The sequence below is a fragment of the Pocillopora verrucosa genome, chromosome 5, assembly GCF_036669915.1.
Source record: "Pocillopora verrucosa isolate sample1 chromosome 5, ASM3666991v2, whole genome shotgun sequence".
In the NCBI taxonomy this organism is placed as follows: domain Eukaryota; kingdom Metazoa; phylum Cnidaria; class Anthozoa; order Scleractinia; family Pocilloporidae; genus Pocillopora; species Pocillopora verrucosa.
The window spans coordinates 72,985-93,642 of record NC_089316.1 but is presented as its reverse complement, the minus strand read 5'-3'; the positions used below and the strand labels follow the sequence as shown (position 1 = coordinate 93,642).

The window sequence follows — 20,658 nt, the reverse complement described above, 5'->3', positions numbered from 1 at the left end:
AATTCTAGGGGGGTCCAAATCCGCTGGGACACCGGGTTGTTCAAAGCTAGGTTAAGATAACCCAGGGCTAGTGTGAAATCTGATTTCAGGTCTAAAAGCTGTAAAAGGAAATTCAGTCAAATTCTTTTAGTCTAGAGTATGACTATTTGACACTTCAAATATAACACTGAAAATTATCCCAAAAAGGCTTTTGAGTAAAGGAATAAGGAAACCCAGATTAAAATTTAGCCCTGGGTTAGTGCTAATCGGCCTTTGAACAACTGGGCCCTGGTCTCGATATCATGTTGGTTTGATTGATGGGGTTCGCGTGCTATGGAACCAGGCCCGGAGTGAGAAGTAAACTTGCGTGACTCTGCGAGTCACGCGACCCCCGGCACCATGTTGTGGTAATGTGAAAGTAATCGGCAAAATGCACAGAGATATTTTTTGTACGATGTCTGAGTTCTCAAGGTACACTCTGTTTTTCATATCTTTCGTTTTTGCAAACGAGAATCACACTGTCTGGTCCATTAACACACTTGGTAGTCGGCCAGAAGTCAAGAGGTTCGCCACGACGTACGAACTCTCCTTCGACAATCATGTAAGTACTTACGTTTCAAAGCAGTTAAAATTCCTTACCGTGATGCCGGGCGATAAAGTTTGTAATAACAAACTAACTTTATTTGTAATAAAGGTCTTTCGGATCTAGTAAGCTTAATCGTCAAATGTTAGTCTCACGAAGTAAAGTTGCCGTGCGTCTGTTCAGTAATGGATCACAAAGAACCTTAAAATCTGGTAAGAACAAAAAAGTGGTACACGAGGCGCAGCTGTCCTCCAATAGATCATAAGTGAGAACCAATCAAAACGCATGTATAACTGATCTTATTATATAAATACTAATACAACCATTGGTATACTAATACAACATATTGGTATCTTAAACTATAATTATAAAATAATTCAAATGGTACTCGCACTCTGATTGGCCATAAAACCATTTTACATGAGCGTATGTAAACACGGTTTTTGTTCCTCTTTCCTTAGTTATTTTATAAAATAAATGTAAAATGGTTTCCATGTTTACTGTAACAGTAATTGTAAGTACAACTACCTATGATAAGTGAAAATGGCTCTAAATAGTCTGAGTTTTAGCATAGTAATTTACATAATTATACAGAAGTTTAATATACTTGGGTAATAACTGATTGTAGGTTAAGGCAAAATTTTAAATGTTTCTCCTAAAATGGGAAAAATGCAACTATCACATCTCATGGTTAAAGAATATCAAGTATAGTTATGCTAATTAACTTATTGCTTGTACTTTGTTTGAATGCGAATCAAAAGTTATGTTGATGACCTTGTTTGCTTTCAATATTGCGAGTGTCATGTCTGTTTTATTGACACTGTTCCAGTTCAAATCCAACTTTATGTGAGTTATAAGTTCTTGAATTTGTTGGTGGTAAAGAGTTAGTCTGTACTGTTCACTTGGGTTTGTAAAGGATTGTACCAGTATGCTCATATATCACTGTGTTCCACAAGATGAAATGTTTTGAGCTAGTTTACAATCTTCACATTGTCCAAGGTCTTCACTGTCTGTTTGGAACAACTTTTTTCCTGTATGATATGCAGCCAATTGAGTTGTTTATTGGAAGGAATCCTATAATCTTCCCATTAATTGTTGATGCTACCATGCTTACCAACTCTGCATTTACATCTTTTAATGGCTGAGTAAATGGTGAAGTTTCGTTGGCCTGAAATGACACATCTTTGGTGGTATTCAAGTATCTTTCCTTTGTATTTTTATATAGTTTCACCTTGAAGTTTTTAAAAATGTAAGTTGAATTTAGGGTGAGGGTGTCGCCATAGGATTCCCAGAGAATAACTCTAATGGAGCTTGTAGGGTCTCTTATTAAAACTTCTTGCTTCTTTAATGTTCCTTGATATTGCGTATTGACTACTTTTGTTGCTGCAATGTTCACCACCTGTGCTTTGGTGCTGATGAGTTGCTCGGAGGCAACATTATTCAGTGCAGAAAAGCTGCTTACCACCCCACTGGGTATCAGATCCTCAGAGTGGTTTGTTCATTTGGAATTACCTTCCTTTGGTGATTTAATGTTGAGTCATCTCTTGTGGAGGTTGTAAAATTTAAAATTTTACCTGCACATTTTGTTTTCACAAATGTTGTACTTTCAGATTGTTTCTGTTGTGAGAAACAAACAGCATGGCATTGCAGTGTGTAGTTGAAGTACTTTTTTTCAGAGTTGCTGGCATTCTTTACTGATGATAGACCATGTATATAGCATATATTTCTTCTGGTACAGTTGGAGTGGTAGAATCTGTGAAAAGGACAAAAGGTATATTTTGGGTCAGGTTGAGAACCAATAATTTGTTGTCTTTCATTCACATCACCCAATGTGTCAGACATTATTGTTATTGGACATACGAGTACACATTGTTCTATGTTGCTACTAATTGATTGGCCTGTATAGTCATCAAACATGACAATAGCAGCAATAGGCAAGTAAGGGGTTGCTGATTGATAGCACATATAAATTCTACAACAATTCCAGTTGCACCATTACATAGACCAACATCTGTCCACAGATTCATAGTGAGCATGGCATGTGCTCCTCTTGCAAGAAAAACAAAAGGTTCTAGTCCTGAAATTTCATCAGCACTGGTCTTTTTAGCTCATGCAGTCAAGTGTTGAGCATTAATCCTTGCTATTGGTTGCTGCAATGCAGAAAGCTTTTCAAAGTTGTATTTTGCAACTTCATCATTGCTATAGTAAAGTCTTACAGTGCCTTTAAAAGAAGTGATGTTGTCTATTGTTGATGGAAGTTTAGTTAAGAGAAGTTGCCAGTCAATTTGAGTGCAATCCCCTGTACATAATCGGTTTAGTAAATCCCTGAATCTAGATTGTTGTGAGTTTGATCCTTTTCCTCTCTGGTTTAATGTTCATTTTACAACAGTGTTAAATATGAGATAAGCTAAATGGCCTTGTTCTTGTAAAGCATTTTAAGGGTTTTAGTGATGAAGAAGCTTATCTGCTGCAGGTGGTAATTGGGCAAGATCACCAACTAATATTGATGAGTAGCACAATCACCATACCCACTTCCGTAACATGTATGGAAAATGTGAAAATTGCTAGTTTGGGACAAAATCACTTCTTTAGGTCTGTTTTAAATTCACATTTACTATTACAACTGATTTATTTCAAACTATTTTATTTTTGTCACATTTGATTCAAATTTGTATTTACCCATAATCCCTTGTGGATGTGGTCTTTTTCACAAATAATCAATTTCGAGTTCACTGACACAGTAAAAAGTAGAAATAATAACATTTTGTATTACATGGAGGCTAGTATCTCCCTAGTGAGATCAACTGGCACTCTAAAAACTGACTTTCTGCCTCTTTTTACAACTTGAAGATCACATCACCATTTTTCTATTGGAAATTCAGCTCTCTTTTTGCGATTCTTTTCATTATATTTTAGATTCCTTAGCCTATTCTTTTCCTGCTTTTTCCTCCTCCACTCTTTGATCCTCGCAAGCTTTTCTTCCTTTTTGTTAACCATACCTCTTGTCAAGCGCACTTGAAGCGATATTTACGGATGGCTAAATCTCAGAAAAATTATTGAGCTTGAAGACACCTGACATAGCGCTTTTGGTGGCATTTGTGGCGAGACTCCGTTCTCAATATGGCGACAACATGGTAAAAAGCGTAGTGACTCGGTCAAAAGTGAATTTTTTGGCCGTTTCTAAAGATATGGACCCGAAAACTTGGAAATGACAAGAGAAACTTATGAGCATTGAAGTGTAATCGATTTCGAAACCCGACTTTGCCGTGTTTGAAGTATAGTAGCGAAGGAGCAGGTAAGTTGATGAAAAATATTATTGCGTAATCAGGTTTTACAAAACCGTAGCGACTGTTTTACACTGATATTTCTCCGTTTATAGTCAATCCTTTAGACTGATTTTTCGCTATTTTAGAACACCAAGTATGAGCATTTGGTTAATGTGTTTTTGTTCCCACAGGATTCCAGTTCAGTCATTCTGCGGACAACAACTTGGTGTACTTCCAAATTCTGAAACCCAGCGTTACACAAAGGATACTTAAGAATGATAAATCTTTTCTATGCGTTTTAATAAACTTGAAATGTCAAAGTTTTGCTCAAATGTAGTGTTTATTGTGTGTTATCATTAGGTGTAATTTGTTTGCTCAAACGAGCTTTCTTTCAGTGAAAAATGTATTTAAAAAATGTTACCACTGAGATTGTGTTACGCGTTACAACCAAAATTGGCTCGAGTTTTCTTCTTTCACGGGTATTTTCTCAAAGACAGCAATGTGGTTTTCTGATTTTTTGCTTTTACTATAATCAATAAGAACAACTTTACCAAGCAAATATTTGGCTTCAATGAAAGTGTAAAACAGAAGAAATCATTGAAAGTTTGCAGTCAACCCCCTATGGGCATGGTGATTGTGCTACTCATCATTATCAATTTGCCACCAAAGAGTTCATCAGTTAAACAAGTAGCTTGGTGGCACCCTTTGTCAACCCACACAAACATCTTTTGGCCTAACATAGAGTATTCATCAATTATAATATAACTGATTTTTCCAAGTGTATTTTTAAGTCTAACAAGGCTTTGACCAGTCAAGTCTTTGTTGCCTTTGGAACCTACAGGAAGTTTTAATACCAAATGTATAGTGCATCTGTGTATGCTAAATGCAGCTTTGCCAGTTGTTGCTGTTTATCTCCCCAAACATTTTCTTGAGTGGTGTTCAGGGCTTATATCTATCTAAATTTGCAACAAAGGTAGAAATTTGCCGTTTTGTTGTTTGAAGAATATACTGGAAAAATTCTAGGAGCAATATTGTGGGCATGCATGATAATGAATAATTGGCTGAATGTCACAGTATCCAGTAAAGTCGCCAACGGTTCAACTCGCCAAAGCCAACTCGCCAACATGTAAAATCCAGTAGAGACATCAGTGAGTTGGTCTTCAATCCAGTACAACTTATTAGAAGATAGACATACAGAAAAGTAAAAGATATTTAATGAAAAAACAATTTTGTTCTCTTCCAACAAAGGTTATAAGGATCTCGTGGCGAATAAAGCAAGGTAAACATCGCCAATGAATATAAAAGCTTCAGACACAAACGAGTTATTGTGTAACAATACTGTAAAGACTCATCATGTCAGTCAATCAGATTATTTTGAGAAAACTTGGCTTTCTAGACAAGATCTTTTGTAAAAAAAAAAAACAATTTCTCTTTCCAACAAAGTTTATAAGGATCTCAAGGTGAAGAGAGCAAGGTAAACATCACCTACAATCAAAAAAGCTTTCGACACGAACAAGTTATTGTGTGACAACACTACAAAGACTCATCATATCAATCGGTCAGATTTTTTTTAAAAAAACTTGGCTTTCTAGACAAGATATTTACTAAAAAAAACAATTCTTTTTATTTCCCACAAAGTTTATAAGGATCTCAAGGCAAATAAAGCAAGGTAAACATCGCCATTAACCAAAAAAGCTTTAGACGCGAATGAGTTATTGTATGACAACAACACCGTAAAGACTTATCATGTCACTTGGTCAGATTTTATAAAAAAAACTTGACTTTTTGACAAGATCTCAGGTAAAAAACCAATTCTTTTTATTTCCAACAAAGTTTACAGGGATTTCAAGGTGAATAAAGCAAGGTGAATATCGCCAATGACCAAAAAAGCTTTAGGCGCAAAAGAGTTATTGTGTGACAACCTTAACAACCAGGCAGAACGGCATGTTTTTTTAACTTTAAAGAACCATTTTTTCATGATCGAGAACATTTGATTCATGATAAGATTTGATATATTATAAAGACCAAGTGAACATGTGAAAGTTATGCATATCATACAATTATTCTGCTCTTGAAGGTCTGTTTAATCTCAACATCAATTTCAATAATTGGGCCACTGTCTTTTCATCATTCTCATATTTCACAAACAACTCATTCGTGTCTAAAGCTTTTTTGGTCATTGGCGATGTTCACCTTGCTTTACTTGCCTTGAGATCCTTTGTTGGAAATAAAAAGAAGTTTTTTTAGTAAAGATCTTGTCTAAACATTTTGTTACGCTGTCAGCGTTCTAGATAGACCCTCCAAAATTAAGTTAGGAAAGAGATCTTTAAAGTGCTATAAAGAAGACACTAAGATGGATGATTGATACACAACCTTCAAGCTCACTTAAATCCAAGATGGCGTCTAGTTATCGATCGAGATGCATGTGCTACGTTTTGGAAACAAACTTAACGAGGAAGTTTGCCGCGTATGTATAGGGCTGTGCGGAAACTTTACCAATTTAGGGTTAACAACTGGGTTGAAAACGTAATGGGTAAAAAAGCTGACGTTTCGAACGTTAGCCCTTCGCCATCGCTCTGACGAAGGGCTAACACTCGAAACGTCAGCTTTTTTACCTTTTACGGTGGCTAATTTACGTTTTCAACCCAGTTGTTAACATTAAATTACGTATTACGAGTAGCTCGGCAGCCATTGTGGGGTAAGTTTTCCTCAGCAGCAGCACATACTACATTTTGCTTTCAGTTCTTGGATAGAGTTAACAATGCAAAAACAATACATTGCCATTGGGAAAAGAGATTTGTCTTACAATAGTATGGGGTTGTGCGGAAATTTTACCCCTAAATTTCCTGTACCTGCTTTACTCTCCCACCGACGCAGCACCACAGTTTCTTTAGAAACTTACCCCTTTACTCGTAATACGACCGCAAATCATGGTCGTTTGCCGTCGCCGAGCTGCACAACTCGGTGGGTCATACGTTCTTAGACTACAATTCACAATTACGGGTCTGAATAGCGCTAGCAGTGGCCTACAATGTTCGAATTTTCTTTGATTCCTGAAACGATAAAAACTAGGGCTGTTTGATATCAAGCGGTCGACTGACAAAGCTGACTACACAGCGCAAGGCGGAATGGTACACAATTCCTTCAGATTTCCATAAATGCTATCGCCAAAAATTTCATTTTACCCGTTGAAGGCTGTAGCGCAAACAGCCGAAAGCTCGTATTTTTTAAAAGTTTTAGCCAGAGATCGTTTTTTAAATTTTACAAGATGTTTTAATAACATAATAAAGGAAAAGACTATTGAACAAACTTACCAAGCCTCAAAATTCTGCTGCAAATAGCACAGTCTCGGGCCCCAATAGTACCGCAAAATGCAACGCACAAATTCAACAAGGCAGCTTAAAAGAACGAAAATTGTTCAACAATTCGATAAATGCTACCGTCAAAGCGTTTAAATATCACAACAAAAGGAAAGTATTGTTGAACAAACTTACGAGCCTCAAAATTTCAACTCAAAACGCACCAAGAAAACTAAAAGATTTTGCTCATCTCAAAGTAACGATTGTGAAAAGTGCAATTACCTATCACAGCTTTGTATCATACGTCTATCATATGTCTATCACATGTCTCCAAGTCGACGTCACATGTCCAACTGACGATCCTCTGTACCAGTTTACCGGCCGATACATGAGGTTCTTTCACGGACAAAATATCGAACATGGATACATTAATGTTTTGTTCAATTACGTTATTGTTATGCGTTATAATACAAGTCTTAAAATAAAATAAATCAATTTCATCCGGAATACATCTATTTTGGATGTCATACATCGATGTTGTGCAGCATACATCGCTTTCCTGACTCATTCACGCGTGACCTTATATAACTAAAAGATGTTCAGTAAAACTAAAAGATGAGGAAGCGGAAATAGAAATGACCGGAAGTCAGATTAAACAAGAAGCCCCGGAAACTAACCCTTTCAAAATGGCGGAAATAGAGGCGGATGATCAGTGATGTTTGAGAAGCACTATGCAAGGTGTACGGATTTGGCTGCCCAACATCGAAGGATTTTTTACGCCTTTGGGTAGGCTACTGGAAAGTGCAGAAGGGCAAAGGAACACTACGTCCTACGACTCGGCTGAATTTTTTAGTCGTCGTTTTCGAGAAAACGAAAGGGCTCTTGTCACTTTGACTCTAAGAATAGAAGAAGCCTTCCCGGATGAAGTTGAGGTGATCTCTGATCTAAACGAACTTGTTTTTTCTTATGAACGAACTTTCAAGGGACTTTGACAGAATTTTCGAGGACTCGGAACGTTCCACGTTTACTGCACCATCGTCCCTAAACGATCGTCTTTCAACTGTGGCATTAGGAACGGTTTAGTTGGCAGACCAAGGCTACAGATCTTAAAGCAAGAGCTGCAAACTCTGCTCAATGACCCCGGTTTTCGTTGGGCTGATATCAGAAGAATTATTGAATGAGAGTATTGCTTATGGCAAAATTGGTTATGGCAAGATATCGACATGAAAGGATGATCCTTCCTTATCTTACTTTCAGTTAACAGTTGTGTTATTCTTGGGCCCACAAACCAATTTTTATTCATAATTTTTCATAGGACATAAAAAACACATACAAATCATAATCACTATGAGATTGAATAAGGGGGGGCGTAACTTGAGGTTTTTAGGAAAAAAATCTTTGTAATTGGTACAATTATCCATGACTTTACATATGTTTATGGTAATGTTTTGCTCCTTTATTGCTAGAAATTTCTACTGCTCAAATTAATACAAAATCTCTGTTAATTTCCTAAGCAGTGGCCAAGAGAAATATGCCAGTGGACCCTTCACATAAAATAATAAAATTTTTAAATCCGTTTAGGTTACTTAGGAAATGTTCCACGTTCAAAGTTCCAGTTTCAAGTTACTTAGCATATTAACTGTTTCGTTAACAGCATGATAAACTCAACACCAACAAAAAGAGCTTACAAGAGCTCATTTACAAGAGTATAAACTTCTCTGCAATAGCCATTATGCATGCAACATTGTTTTGCAATATTGTTTTGAGTGATTGCAAATCAAGGCTAGATCTCAGTTTTAAAGTGTTTATACTATGAAGCATCTAGTACATTATGCCACCATAACATCATGTATTTTTTTCCCAGTAATACAAAGTTTTACACCCCTTTGTATTACTAAGGCTGTTAGATTTGAGATTATAACTGATTATTGTTACTGTTTCCCATTTACATTATCATTAGTAATTTTTTTATGGGCATAGCTTAATATGCTTTTCACATCTAAGAGGAAACAATTCTGAAACAACACAGTTAACCCTAGCTGTCAAGATCCTACCTAAGAGATAGCACAAAAGCTCCCGCTGTGGACCTTTTGGAACTGACCACCATAAGAGGTACCAAACCTGCACTTTTAAACCCTAAAAAGTATAACGAGCATCCCTGTCCTTTTTATACAGGAGTCCCCCCAGGGGGGTGTTGCCCTTAGAGAAATAACAAACTATTTTGAAAAGAGGGGTGGTGGGTTCTAATGGTGTAGGGGGGCCTGTTAAAAATTGAGACCCCTCTGAACAGAGACTCGTTAGAAAGAAGGTAGTGTTAACTAAATAGCGCTTCAAAGAACTCGTTTATTTCACCATAACGCATTGGGGCATGGCACACTGTTCACTCTACGAATTATCTGCTGCACTGCTCTTAAAGTGCGAAGAACCGGATCCACTCTTCGAATAGATTCCTGAATACGATGGCATTGGATTCGGAAGCCCCTTCTCCTTAAGCCCCCTTCAACCAGGCGTTGACCAGCGCTTGGTGTTACTTCAAGAATTTCCCTCACATATTCGTCAAGGTCATCGTTGGAGACATCACTGAAATTCTCTCCCACACCAACTGGCAACCCAGATTCATGTCTTAGACGGCGCAAAGTTCTTCCGGAGATTCCAAGAATTCTTCCGGTATCAGCCCAACGAAAACCGGCGTCATTGTCAGAGTTTGCAGCTCTTGCTGTAAGATCTGTAGCCTTGGTCTGCCAACTAAACCATTCCTTGCCACAGTTGAAAGACAATCGTTTAGGGACGATGGTGCAGTAAACGTAGAACGTTCCGAGTCCTCGAAAATTCTGTCAAAGTCCCTTGAAAGTTCGCTCATAAGAAAAACAAGTTCGTTTAGATCAGAGATCACCTCAACTTCGTTTGGGAAGGCTTCTTCTATTCCTAGCGTCAGAGTGACAAGAGTTCTTTCGTTTTCTCGTAAACGACTAAAAAATTCAGCCGAGTCGTAGGACGCAGTGTTCCTTTGCCCTTCTGTACTTTCCAGTAGCCTACCCAAAGACGTAAAAAATTCTTCGAAGTTGGGCAGCCAAATCCGTACACCTTGCGTAGTGCTTCTCAAACATCACTGATAATCTGCCTTTATTTCCGCCATTTTGAAAGGGTTTGTTTCCGGGGCTTCTTGCTTAATCTGACTTCCGGTCATTTCTATTTCCGCTTCCTCATCTTTTAGTTTTATTGAACATCTTTTAGTTTTATTGAACATCTTTTAGTTATATAAGGTCACGTGTGAATGAGCCAGGAAAGCGATGTATGCTGCACAACATCGATGTATGACATCCAAAATCGATGTATTCCGGATGAAATTGATTTATTTTATTTTAAGACTTGTATTATAACACATAACAATAAAGTAATTGAACAAAACATTAATGTATCCATGTTCGATATTTTGTCCGTAAAAGAACCCCATACTTACATGCCTTTTTCACGTGAAATGAGGCGATTGAATATATATATAATAAACACTAAAAGAACTACAGGTGACGGAAATTTAAAATTTCTTATCTAAAGGCTGTGGAAACAAACTTATTAATGACTCTCAAAATATAGAAATCTACAACGAAATTTTTTTAGAGTTGCTTAGCTTTTCATTTTTCCGGAATCGAAAGTCGAGATTGCAAAATTCAAGTGAAAAGCAAACCGACTGTGATTTACGCCTTAAACAAGTCAAGATACTTTTTTCCGTTATGCAACAAGTTACATATCGTAAATATCATTCTTCTTGATGCCTTTCCCGGTGTCACCGATGCCTTTCCCGATGCCTCCGTTGGTTAATATAGCAATAAAAATATTGTTTCAGTCAAAGCGTTTGGAAAATTGCTAAACTTTTCTGACGTTTTATGATTATGATTATATATTATGAATCCCTATGATTCCTCGTGGGGACTCAGAATTTTTCTTTATCCCACGCTCGTGTCAAGACGAAAAAACATCTTTCTTAATTTATAATTAATTCGTTATTTTCTTTATATTCAGGTTGAATGGTTTATGCATCAGGAAGAGAAAAAGTATAAACTATCAGACATAAACCCGGAACTTCGTGAGATGTGGTATATTGTAAGTTAATTTTGTTTGCATTATTTCGTCTGTCAGTATGTTAATATTACTGTGTTTACTGGCTGTAGCGAAAACGAAGATCTCCAAAAACTAAGACCAAAATAGGAAGACCCAAAAATGAAGACCTCTTTATTTTCTTAATTTTTTTATGATCTTGTTCTGGTTTCTTGCCGGAAATATCCAGTCCCGGTTTTTCTAATAGCGATAAATTATGCAATCAAACACCGATTCCCGAAAATGAATACCAGAAAAAGAAAAAGACCCGAAAACTAAGACCTCTCATTCTCTTTATTGATAGTGATAAAGGATGTGATAAAACACACATGACGACTTCAACACGGACAAAGTGTGTAATTCTGCGAACCCCACTTGAGTGGGGTTCGTGCATATGTATGAGCAGTGTTACCTAGTAACGCGTGACGTATTTTACGTCAAGTTCCACTGGGAGTCCTAGATGGAAGTGTGTAGTAAAACCTGTTTGGATGTGGTCTGAGAAACTAGGATAGATCGAGAAATTCGAAGTGAACTACGTCTGGTGTTTTGACCGTAATTTGGAAAGCTTTGTTTGCTAAGTGGATAAAGATAAAGCAGATGTAGTTTAGAAAATAGTTTTTGATCAAATAGATCTTTGAAAGTCATAAAGATTTCGTCCATGAAAGATTATGCAAATTCACGCCTGAAATTGAAGCGGACCGTAATTTGAGCTTTTTGTTTACATAAGTTTGGGTTGCATTTGAAAGTAAAAGTCAGTCTTCTTAGAGCAAAGACATTGTTCGCTGAAGGGAAAGGTTTCTTCGCTTTCTTTTCCGATCAGGCAATGTTCGATCCTTGATCTCTCGTGGATCACAGACGCGGCGATTCCACTCCGCATTCCAGCCGTCAAAGGAAGCGATCACGTAATCATCGTGTACTTCTTCAACAGTGCTCGCACACCAAACTCTTTCTTCATCGACTGCTTCAGCTTTGAAGCCCACAGTTTGTGGAAGCGCCATCACGTTTTTATTCAACTGTGCGTTTAGCTCGTGCGATCAAAACAGGTTTGCAATCGATAAAGCCGGTCAACTTGTTTTGATGAATCTGCAATCGGTCGCTAGGATACTTAGTGGTGTCCAGTGTCCCTAGGTAATTTAGCGCTTCATTGCGCATGTGTCGATTAAAACCGGCATTCTTAATGAATTACACACTTTGTCCGTGTTGAAGTCGTAATGTCTTCCATTGCCTCGCCCTTCCCACTAAGTAAGTGCCCTGAATAAGAAAGATGTAATTCCAAATGCCGCCAGAAAAAAATATTTCCAAGGCTTCCTCGGCCAATGCAGTTTTGTCAAAACCAAATAAACTTTGAAAAGAAGGAATTATGCCATATGTCATGCTAGTATGGATGAAGAGCGTGGCTGTAACACCAACTGCTGTCAGCCGGGTCAAAAGTTCACATCGGTAAGCTCTGATCTTTTTTTTTAGAATGAGGAGAGCAGGGAAATTTTGAAGGGCACTAGCTTTTTCAAAAACAGATTAAGAAAGCAACAAATAGGAATTAAATGAAACGAAAACAAGTAAATTCTGGTTCAGGCAATTTTGCTTTTGTTCAACTGATGAATGATCACAGTAACTAACGCTGTGAACAGAGAGGTTGTAAGTCTTTTCACTGGTTTTCTTTGGTTAAGCCATAATGATGATGCGAACTTCCTGTCTCAAGATCATGAAGGGGTCGTCGGTTTCAGGTCTTAGGTCTTAAAGATTTAAATTAGATTTCGGGGGGTCTTTGTTTTCACTACAACCTATGTCTACCACCACATTTAATAGATAAGGGAACCAAAATATGCTTGTTAAATGGACATAGATGCGTATACAAGTAAGACCATGTCTACAGTGTAGTATTGACAGCGGAGCACATATGTCTTCTCAGGAGCATTTGTTTAATTTGTATGTATGCATTTTCAAACTCAGGTGTCAACATATGCATACACTTACATATAAAATTGTGCATATGGAACTGGTATAGGTGTTCCCTCATCCTTAAGCTGCACTATACCATTGGATGTACCAATGATGATTTTAATTACAGTGACAGTGAGAATAACAGTGAGAGTGATGATGATCATGGTGATTGCGATAAAGACGATGATAACAGTGAAAATGATAACAATTTAATGACGACGATAATGACATTAGTGATGATAATGATAATTACTGGCATGATAATAATAATGATAATCTGTCACTGTGCTTAATGCTATGTGACCTACCTATATACATGATTGACTGGTGTAGTTTTTGAGTTAAATGATATTCTTTCCATATCAAAGGCCTTTCATAGCAATATTTCCAGTCATCTCATCTGGCATAAAAAACTATGTTCAGTTTTAAGAAGGAATGGACTGTGATGACTATCTGTTGTAAGCTCACTGAATTTCAATCAACAGGTAATTCCTCTAATCCCACTCTTCTGATGTTTCTTGCATTTTAGATAAGACCTGAGGGATCTAATGAACCAACACTTAATGTCACTGCTGCTTGGAAATCTGGTTATACAGGAAGAGGAATTGTGGTGGGAGTTGTTGATGATGGAGTCAATGGCAGTCATCCTGAACTAAAAGACAACTATGTAACTATTGCTTTCCCATTTTCAGTCTTTTTTTTAATTCTATTCAATTTGAAAATATCAATTGGAGCTTTTTAGTTAAATGATACTAAAAATGATGAATTTGCTTTAAATGGAAAGGGACTTAACCTTTTCATCTTGATTACTGACTACTATTTATTTGTTTGTTTACTTTGCATTTTATTTCTTTAGAGAGCGGATTTGAGTTATGATTATGTGCCTAGCAAACAGATGCCATTTGAAACACAAGTATCAAAGTAAGCTGATTATCCCTTTACAGCCTAACATCAGTATGCATATTCTCCATACTGCTCTCTACAAGTTGTTTATCATTTCCTTGATTCTCGTGACCTTAATATTTGATTCAGGGGTGATGTAGTGAGGAGAAATTGAAAGCTGGTCAAGGAAAACAAGGAGAGGGGGAGGGGGAGGGGCGAAAGAATAGCGAGTTATTTCTAGAATTGAACGCAGTTAAGAAAAGTGCAAAATTAACGAAAATTAGCTAAATCATCGACGAAGTCTACTGAGTCAATTCAAGGGTTACAACGAGTCCCACCAAAGTCTACAAACATTACGAATTTCTGACATGTACGATGAAAGGCCATTTCCGATTTCTCGCGAAATTATTCAGTTCAATCCAGTCCTGATATTTTCACCTTTTTTTTTCTGCAATTTCTTTGGTTGCAGTTCACCTGGAAAGATCGTTTCCCTTCTTTAACAGGTTTAGGCTTGTAACAAATTACAAAGGTTTGAAACAGTGAAACCAATCTACGATTATCTCCATTTATTTACAGACATGGTAATCCATGTGCAGGTGTTATAGCTGGAAAACGCGATAATGATTTATGTGGTGTGGGAATCGCTTATGAAGCAGAAATTGCAGGTAATTAACATTTGGAGTATAGCCTAACCGTTTGACTTTAATTTATTGTTTACCCATTGTAACCAATATATTCAAGGAGTTAGACGGTGCGATTGACAGACTCGAGAGGAAAAAATGTGAAAAAAGGAAGTGTGGATATAATTGAATAAAAGGATTCAAGTAACACAGTAAAACGTTTTCCATGCTTCTATATTTGTATAATGCTCCTCTCATGAGGAGAACACCGACTTTGAATCCTGTATTCTCTTATGTCAGGCATTCGCCGCCCTTTCAATAAATCTGCATCATCACTTGATGAAATAAGGGCCGATGCCTTGACGCACAAGCTAGGAAGTATTGACATATACTCCAACAGCTGGGGATTGGATGACATGGGAAGGAAAATAGGGGTTGCTGGACCGCTGACCAGTGCAGCCTTAGAAAAAGGCATTAAAAAGGTATTTTATCAAGTGATTAGAGCTTTTACCATTGAATAACATCATCCCGTTCAGCTCACTAAATATTTCATCTTTTATCCACAATCTTCCCAGCTCTATAACCTTTTTATATTTTGCCACCATTATTTTTATCCTTACACCTGTGACCATTATCTTCATTTTCATTGACATTTTTATTGAGAGAGCGGTCTGAGCGCGATCGCCTTCGTTCAACCATATGTGAAGGACGAACGAAGGCGCATTAACTATTCTTAGTTGGTTTCCATCTGTAAACACTTCGAAGTGGACAGCCTTTGCATTTGGACCTGATTTTAGGTTTTTATCCAAGGTTTTTGCCAAAAATGATGGCTTGTTACATATTGTATACTTTCAACTAAATGAGTTTCTTGCTTGTAAATAGTCAACGATGTCTTATTGGCTAATATATATATATACCCTTCTTTTAAACAAAGGGTCGTAATAAACGAGGTGCCATCTACACGTTTGCAGCTGGAAATGGCGGTGAAAAAGGAGACAGCTGTGCATACAATGCGTATGTGAATAGTATTTACACTATCGCCATCAACGGTGTGAATAAAGATGGATCCCGTCCCAGCTACGTAGAAGAATGTCCTGGAATCATGGCCACCGCGTACTCTGAAGGAATTGTAAGTGGAATGAGTTAATACAGTTTGTAACCTAAAAAGTTTCGTTTCTTTCTATCCAACTTCCTGTACCTTTGGTGTTTGGATTTTGAAACGAGCGGAGTGAACACAAATACGCGTGACGTCGGTTACATTCCGTTCAGTCGAGAATATGTACGATGACGTCAGACCCATTAAACTCTTTTGGCCTCACGCGAAAGTAGCTTGAATTTGATGTTTAAATTAAACGTTATCCCCGAGTTAATAATTTCTTTCATTCTCTATATCTCTGAAAATTTCGTATATCATCCAGGTAACTGTTGATAACGCAACCGGTTGTGTCAGCAATTTCGCAGGCACGTCAGCGGCTACTGCCATTGCATCAGGACTGATTGCACTGACCCTACAAGCAAAGTAAGATTGTTATGTCATAGAGTTAATATTCATAAGTAAGGATAGGCGGGTTGCACAGAATGAATATGTCCTCTCTCGTACTTAAGTCAAAACTTAGCTTGGGCATGTGGGGTGAAACACTGGTTTTAAGGGGGCATGTGACCTCCTCTTTGTCAAGAAAACTAACCAAGTCCTGCCGCCTTAAAGAGTATGCAATGAAAACCACCATTCATAACACTAAATACAAAGCGCAAAACTAAAGGTGAAAAACAACTTGTAGTTTACACGGGGGTAAAGGTGCATATGTCCCTGGAGCTCCGTCGAGGTGTGTGAATTATTCTTGATGCTGCTAAAGAATCCCTCACTGCCCAGTCTTTATCGGTGTCGAAGGGTAAGTGGAACGACCCTTCTATGAGTGGGCGCTAATCGAGGGGATTGAGACGAATTCCACTCGCGTAAATTCGAGGAATCTCTGCTGGAGTTAAAGGTTATTAAACTCAGCTTTTTTCCTCTTCCAGCCCTAACTTAACTTGGCGCGACGTCCAACACATCATAGCCAACAGTGCAAGAGCAGCGCCTGGTGGAGTCTGGCTCAAACAAGGCCACTGGCTGCAAAACAAAGCAGGGTTTCATATTAGCAAGGTTTATGGCTTTGGGCTTATGGACGCTGGCAAGATGGTGATGTTAGCAAGTAAATGGAAGGAGGTGCCAGAGCAGATAAAATGCGAGATCAAAGGCAATGACAAAGACATGTGAGTGTCGATTTTCTCTTTTTTTTTTTTTTTTTTCGATTTTCATTTTTCGGAAGCAGAAACTTACATTTTAACGTGTGCAGACCTTACTGGCTTCCTACGTCTTGTTTGACTAAACAACAAATGTCGATCTCATAGGTGAACTATTGAAATCAATTATCTGAAAGTTGAGGTTTTTGAAAAACAGTTCAATGATGCTTACCCGTCCTTTCGTTTCAGTGAGCAATCATCTCCGCAAATCTCATCAGTGAAAACACTCTCGCCCCTTTTAGTACCCCATGTCATTCTTAAAAACTGTTAACAGACGTTTGCCTAAAATTTGCGTTTAGCACCTCCTCAAATTCTCCTAACTTGATGTTGGGCTTTTGAGCAACAAGGTGGCCATTTTTATGAAATAGGAAAGGAAACATTGTTACTGACGGCGATCAACCTAGTCTCTTTGCAATTCTTCGTTTCAGAAAACTCCCAGGGACGGTGTCAATAGAAGTGAAAGATTGTGCAATTAAATTTATGGAGCACGTGCAGATCAGAGTCAATTTAGATTTCTTTCGCCGTGGTAACTTGTCCCTTCAGCTGAGAGCACCAAGCAACACTACAACCTCAATGACTCAAGAGCGGCCCCAAGACAACTTAACAGGATTGACGGACTGGACTATAAAATCTCTTTCCCACTGGGGAGAAGACCCGACTGGCAAATGGGAGCTACAAATTGGTTGTGTTGACAAGCCATGTCGAAGTCCAGGTGAGCTATAACTTACTTTTAAAATGTTGAGTTGATGTGTGTTTGTCGGTGGTTTTTTTTTTGTTTTTGTTTCTTATTTTTCTCAATCCTGAGAAATAGCAGATCAAACTTCGTCTGTTAGTTGTACGTCAAATGCTCTCTTTAATTTGCTACCTGAAAATTTTGGTCGGCCTAAGTTACGTACTTTCAAGCTGAGCAAATCTTTCCTCATCGTGATGGGGTGGTGTGAGGCTGAGCGTTTCTTTTGCTCAATCACATGTTTATTTTATTGATTAAGCAAAAACTTAGTGCTACCTTTCCACGCTAGGGACCGCACATTTTTAGCCTTTAGTTACGGTATTTTGATGAAGTAAATCTTTCACATGTTCATAGATTCAGCAATTCAGCTTTTATGGGGATACCGTTTTCCTGACTGCGGAATTGTTAATGTTTTACGATTGTTTGGCAATATTTCAGTGTTTATTCCATAGGTCAACTTCACAGCTGGTCTTTGATATTGTATGGCACTTCTTCAGACCCACTTAAATCAGGCAAAGGTATCTCAACTCAAATTTTGTCGAGCTAAAAACTTAAGAGCTAATGTCAGCATGCATCAAACAAACAGCGGCAAGTCACCCAAATTTGTTTTCACTCCTACTTTCACATTTTGTAGCACAATTTGTTCTAATAATTGCGGTGTAGTTTTTTTGTAAAAATTTATATTAGTTTTCGAGAAATAATTTTTTTCGTTCTACCGCTCAAATATGCAAATTTTCACCTTGAATATTACCCGAGTTGTGTGACCTCATGTGACGAATGTACTGGAAAGTAGGAGAGAAAACGAATTTTGGGCGACTTGCCACAATATTTCAAATTTGTGCGATGGATGCTGACATCCTCTATTAAGTTTTAAACAAACAAATCAATTCGTAGTTGATGCTTTACGAGATTTTTTATTTTGGTTCAATTGCTCATTGATGAGTCATCAAGTATTCGGTGAATACTCATTTGATGACTTATTGATCATACAGTGATCTCATTCATCGTTGATTAATTTTTTCCTGGTTATGATAAATCCAATTTTGGAAAAAAAACTTGTTGCAATCTTGGAGGCTAAATAGTGACGTTGATACTAGCTGTAACCATTTTTGCTGTTTTTATTTCATTTTTACAGTCCCACGGGAGGACATTTTGATATCCATGGGACTGGGTGTATTTGCGATACAATTTGTTGTGTATCGGTATGGACGATGTTATGAGGAGTAAAAGGAATGAGGAAAACGCCAGTATTTGTTGCTGGAAGTCGCCCATGGCAGCCACAGCACTTTTTTTATTTATTACTGGTAAAATTTTAGCTTAATATAAGAGTTAATGGTCTTTCTGGAAAAATTGGTTTTCATGGTAGTTAGCAGCTGAGTTTATACTCTTAACTTTAATTTCCTTTCATACGATAGTTTCCACACCAACCTCGCATAGATAAGCAGAAACTTTTAATTACTTTTCCACTTTTATTTCCTATGCTGCGTTACTGCAGTTAAGATGGGTATACTTTCAACATCAGAGCTGTGAATTCGCACCTAAATTTCATATTTTTAATGGCTTCGAGTTTATTGCATCCGTCTTTTTAATTTTGAGATTCTTTTCGTCCTAGAAACTGATGGAATATTTAAGTAGTTCTCGTTTAACCTTTTTCCGCTCCTTTGTGTCCTTATTCAAATATTGTGATTTGTGTAGTACAAATAAAAGTCTACTGTGGAACCAAAACGCTGTCTCTTCCTTGACGTCCGTACAAGCTCACTCGAAGTAGATCTCCGTGTACCAGGAAATCGTGGCGAGTTTCCGTTCTCACAAGCCGAGTGGTCTCTGCCGAGTAATTTCCCCCCGTTTTGTACGTTCTCGCGAAGTCAAATTTAGTGTGCGAAAACTTATCGTCACACTGAGTTGTCACATTCATACTGACCCTTGCTCATGGGACAACAGTTGACCACCAAAACACTACAATGCCTCTTATATGTGCATTTTAGATTGTAATCATTCAATGTTTGCCTTCGCTAGACAATGCTCGAATGTAACCCTACTACATGCGAAAAATCTCTAATGTTATGACTCCGTTTTTGACCTTTTTTTGTCAGTAGAAACCTCTCTCTCTATTGCTTTAAGCTATGGTTACAATGTATGATTATGTCGCTCTTTCCCTGCTGTTTTCAAAATTTAAATCTGGTACAAAAAAAAAATTCGAGGAATGTCTAATTTAGAAGCAGTGGTATAAATGACGTTAGATTTAACCAGACAGTCTTTCCTTGAGCTGCTTGAACGAGCTGTTGATGTTGATATCCATTTTTTGGCACGCTAAATTCCATTCCTTCCTTACACAAAGGACTAAAATACTTTCCCACCCCCGCGCTCAAACTCCAGCGGTTTTCCTCCTGTTTCGAAACGCATGCGTAATAGTGTTTCTCGTTACAGTCCCTCACATACCATCTTATGTCACGTGAGAGCGCGACGCATGAAGATTCATTAATGGCTTGTTTTGGTTCACCCTTAGCCCACGTGAATACAGCTGTTTCCATGAGCTCGGCGTTTATTTGGTCCGCGCTAAGAACGCTGACACCGCACATTAGATATTTCTTGAAGTCCATGATCGTTCCTACGTTCCTAATACCATTATACACTGGTCCATACACGGTGCTATCACTATAGACTCTAATTTTGTCTTTACTATTACCTACAATAGAACAATTTTTAACACGTGCCTCAAAACCTTTTACGGTATAGCCTTTGCTCCACAAATGATCATGGAGGAAACGGGCTGAATGATTATTTCCGTCCAAGAAAATTATTGTTTTATTCATTTCACGTAATTGTCTGGTACTCGGCCAATTATCGCCAAACTTCTGTTTTAAGTCACTTGGTGTGAAGACCCTGTCACCGAAGTATTGCTCAATAACTTGGTTTATCGATGAATCTTCTTGGCGGGTTGTGTGGTCATCAAAAAGTATTTCAAGTACTTCATTCCGGTTTT

The 20,658-nt window shown here is 37.8% G+C and overlaps 1 protein-coding gene and 2 pseudogenes across 1 annotated transcript; 1 reads left to right on the top strand and 2 right to left on the bottom strand.

The window, feature by feature from the left end:
• Positions 1-846: 846 nt before the first annotated feature.
• Positions 847-2,589, bottom strand: LOC136281128 (uncharacterized; annotated as a pseudogene).
• Positions 2,590-9,285: 6,696 nt separating this feature from the next.
• On the bottom strand, positions 9,286-10,233 carry LOC131790050 (uncharacterized; annotated as a pseudogene).
• Positions 10,234-12,413: 2,180 nt separating this feature from the next.
• Positions 12,414-19,386, top strand: LOC136281205 (endoprotease bli-like). The gene is made up of 11 exons (XM_066167486.1): positions 12,414-12,662; positions 13,693-13,830; positions 14,020-14,084; positions 14,622-14,710; positions 14,966-15,147; positions 15,600-15,794; positions 16,084-16,184; positions 16,682-16,915; positions 17,374-17,657; positions 18,128-18,193; positions 18,811-19,386. The coding sequence occupies exons 1-11, from the start codon at positions 12,603-12,605 to the stop codon at positions 18,900-18,902; spliced, it is 1,506 nt and encodes a 501-aa protein (XP_066023583.1). The 5' UTR covers positions 12,414-12,602; the 3' UTR covers positions 18,903-19,386.
• The last annotated feature ends 1,272 nt before the right edge of the window (positions 19,387-20,658 follow it).